The sequence below is a fragment of the Salmo salar genome, chromosome 23, assembly GCF_965601325.2.
Source record: "Salmo salar chromosome 23, fSalSal1, whole genome shotgun sequence".
NCBI classification, from domain to species: Eukaryota; Metazoa; Chordata; class Actinopteri; order Salmoniformes; family Salmonidae; genus Salmo; species Salmo salar.
Genome location: NC_138313.1, coordinates 50,727,501 through 50,730,000, shown reverse-complemented (window position 1 = coordinate 50,730,000; position 2,500 = coordinate 50,727,501). Strand labels below are relative to the sequence as shown.

Below are 2,500 nucleotides of genomic sequence, written 5' to 3'. Positions count from 1 at the left end.
AATGAATCTATTAATCTGATGGTCCCTTGAACGATGATGAACAGCTGCTCCTGCCAGAATCTCTGTGAGCGTTTCCAAACGGCGCTCTATCCCCTCTATAGTGCACTCTTTTTGTTGACCAGAGCTCTGGTCTAAAGTAGTGCACTACAAAAGGGAATAGGGTGTCATTTTGGGACGTATCCTCGATGTCAGTCTGAGGAAGAAAAGAGATCGGGTGTCAGTGTGTTTAAAAAAAAATATATATTTTATTGTTTTCTCTGTTTTCACTCTTCCTCAACTTCCTCATTATTACTATTTATACTTTACTGTATCCCTCCGCCTCTTCCTCCCCCTCCTCTTCCTCCCCATCCTCTTCCTCCCCCTCCATCCCCCTCCTCTTCCTCCCCATCCCCTCCATCCCCCTCCTCTTCATCCCCTTCCTCTTCCTCCCCATCCCCTCCTCTTCCTCCCAACTCCTCTTCCTCCCCATCCCCCCCTCTTCCTCCCCCTCCTCTTCCTCCCCATCCCCTCCTCTTCCTCCCCCTCCTCTTCCTCCCCATCCCCTCCTGCTACTGCACATTTTCATTCTCCTCCTCCTTCCTTTTCCTCCACCTGCCACTTCTCACCCCCTCATTCTCCTCCTGCCACTTCTCACCCCCTCTTCCTCCTCCTCTTCCTCCTCCTCTTCCTCTTCCTCCTCCTCTTCCTCCTCCTCCAGGTGGTGTAGTGGAGGGATATCCTCCCTCGGACAGTGTTACCTGTCTAACAGTAGACCTGCTCCTGCAGCCAGACGGAGAGGTCACCATGCTGTCCTGTGGAGACCAACTCCACGGCCCCAGGTAGGTAGCCTAGAGGTTAGAGGTCACCATGCTGTCCTGCTCCACGGCCCCAGGTAGGTAGCCTAGAGGTTAGAGGTCACCATGCTGTCCTGTGGAGACCAACTCCACGGCCCCACGTAGGTAGCCTAGAGGTTAGAGAGTTGGTCCAGCAACCAGATTTCTGACAGGAAGTGAGCTGGAAATCCAAGTGTTGCTGGGATCAAATTTAAGATGACATCTCCTGCCGTTGTACCCTTCATGAACTGAACCTCTAAAACTCCTCTTTCCCCAACCTCTCCAACCTATGTCTGAGTAATGTGTGTTTCTCAAGGGTTTGGAATAAACCAGAAGACACATTTATTTACATTGGACAGCTTCTTCCTCTTCCTCTTCCTCTTCTTCTGTCAGTGAGTTGGATACGGCGGGATCCTCAGTGCCTCAGACCTCTGTGTGTCCTGATGCCCTGCACACCCTCTGTCTCCGCGTGGGACAGGCCTGTCTTCAACGCCACATCACCGGACACGTCTCTATAGACCTGGCCACCTTCCTGGACCCTAGGACACTGGAGCAGCAGGTAGGAAAGACAGGGAGAGCCCTAGGACACTGGATCAGCAGGTAGGAGAGACAGGGAGGCCCTAGGACACTGGAGCAGCAGGTAGGAGAGACAGGGAGAGCCCTAGGACACTGGAGCAGCAGGTAGGCGAGACAGGAGGCCTAGGACACTGGAGCAGCAGGTAGGGAGACAGGGAGAGCCCTAGGACACTGGAGCAGCAGGTAGGAGAGACAGGGAGAGCCCTAGGACACTGGAGCAGCAGGTAGGAGAGACAGGGAGAGCCCTAGGACACTGGAGCAGCAGGTAGGAGAGACAGGGAGAGCCCTAGGACACTGGAGCAGCAGGTAGGAGAGACAGGGAGAGCCCTAGGACACTGGAGCAGCAGGTAGGAGAGACAGGGAGGCCCTAGGACACTGGAGCAGCAGGTAGGAGGGACAGGGAGGCCCTAGGACACTGGAGCAGCAGGTAGGAGGGACAGGGAGGCCCTAGGACACTGGAGCAGCAGGTAGGAGAGACAGGGAGACCCTAGGACACTGGAGCAGCAGGTAGGAGAGACAGGGAGAGCCCTAGGACACTGGAGCAGCAGGTAGGAAAGACAGGGAGGCCCTAGGACAATGGAGCAGCAGGTAGGAGAGACAGGGAGGCCCTAGGACACTGGAGCAGCAGGTAGGAGAGACAGGGAAGCCCTAGGACACTGGAGCAGCAGGTAGGAGAGACAGGGAGGCCCTAGGACACTGGAGCAGCAGGTAGGAGAGACAGGGAGAGCCCTAGGACACTGGAGCAGCAGGTAGGAGAGACAGGGAGGCCCTAGGACACTGGAGCAGCAGGTAGGAGAGACAGGGAGGCCCTAGGACACTGGAGCAGCAGGTAGGAGAGACAGGGAGGCCCTAGGACACTGGAGCAGCAGGTAGGAGAGACAGGGAGAAACATACATCAGTAGGTAGTCTCTCATTACTGTCAAAATGAAACCACTGCCTCCACAACCAGATGTAGTAGCTAGCCAGGGCAGGTTCTGAGATTAGTAGGTACAGTGAAGGGAAAAAAGTATTTGATCCCCTGCTGATTTTGTACGGTTGCCCACTGACAAAGAAATGATCAGTCTATAATTTTAATGGTAGGTTTATATGAACAGTGAGAGACAGAATAACAA

At 54.5% G+C, this 2,500-nt stretch overlaps 1 protein-coding gene across 1 annotated transcript in view; it reads left to right on the top strand.

Annotated features, from left to right (window-relative positions):
- iqch (IQ motif containing H) overlaps positions 1-2,500 on the top strand; it is a 188,260-nt gene that overhangs the window by 109,988 nt on the left and 75,772 nt on the right. Inside the window, exons 17-18 of the mRNA XM_045706147.2 lie at positions 698-818; positions 1,206-1,371. Coding sequence (XP_045562103.2) covers positions 698-818; positions 1,206-1,371 — 287 coding nt within the window. The remainder of the gene's footprint in view (positions 1-697; positions 819-1,205; positions 1,372-2,500) is intronic.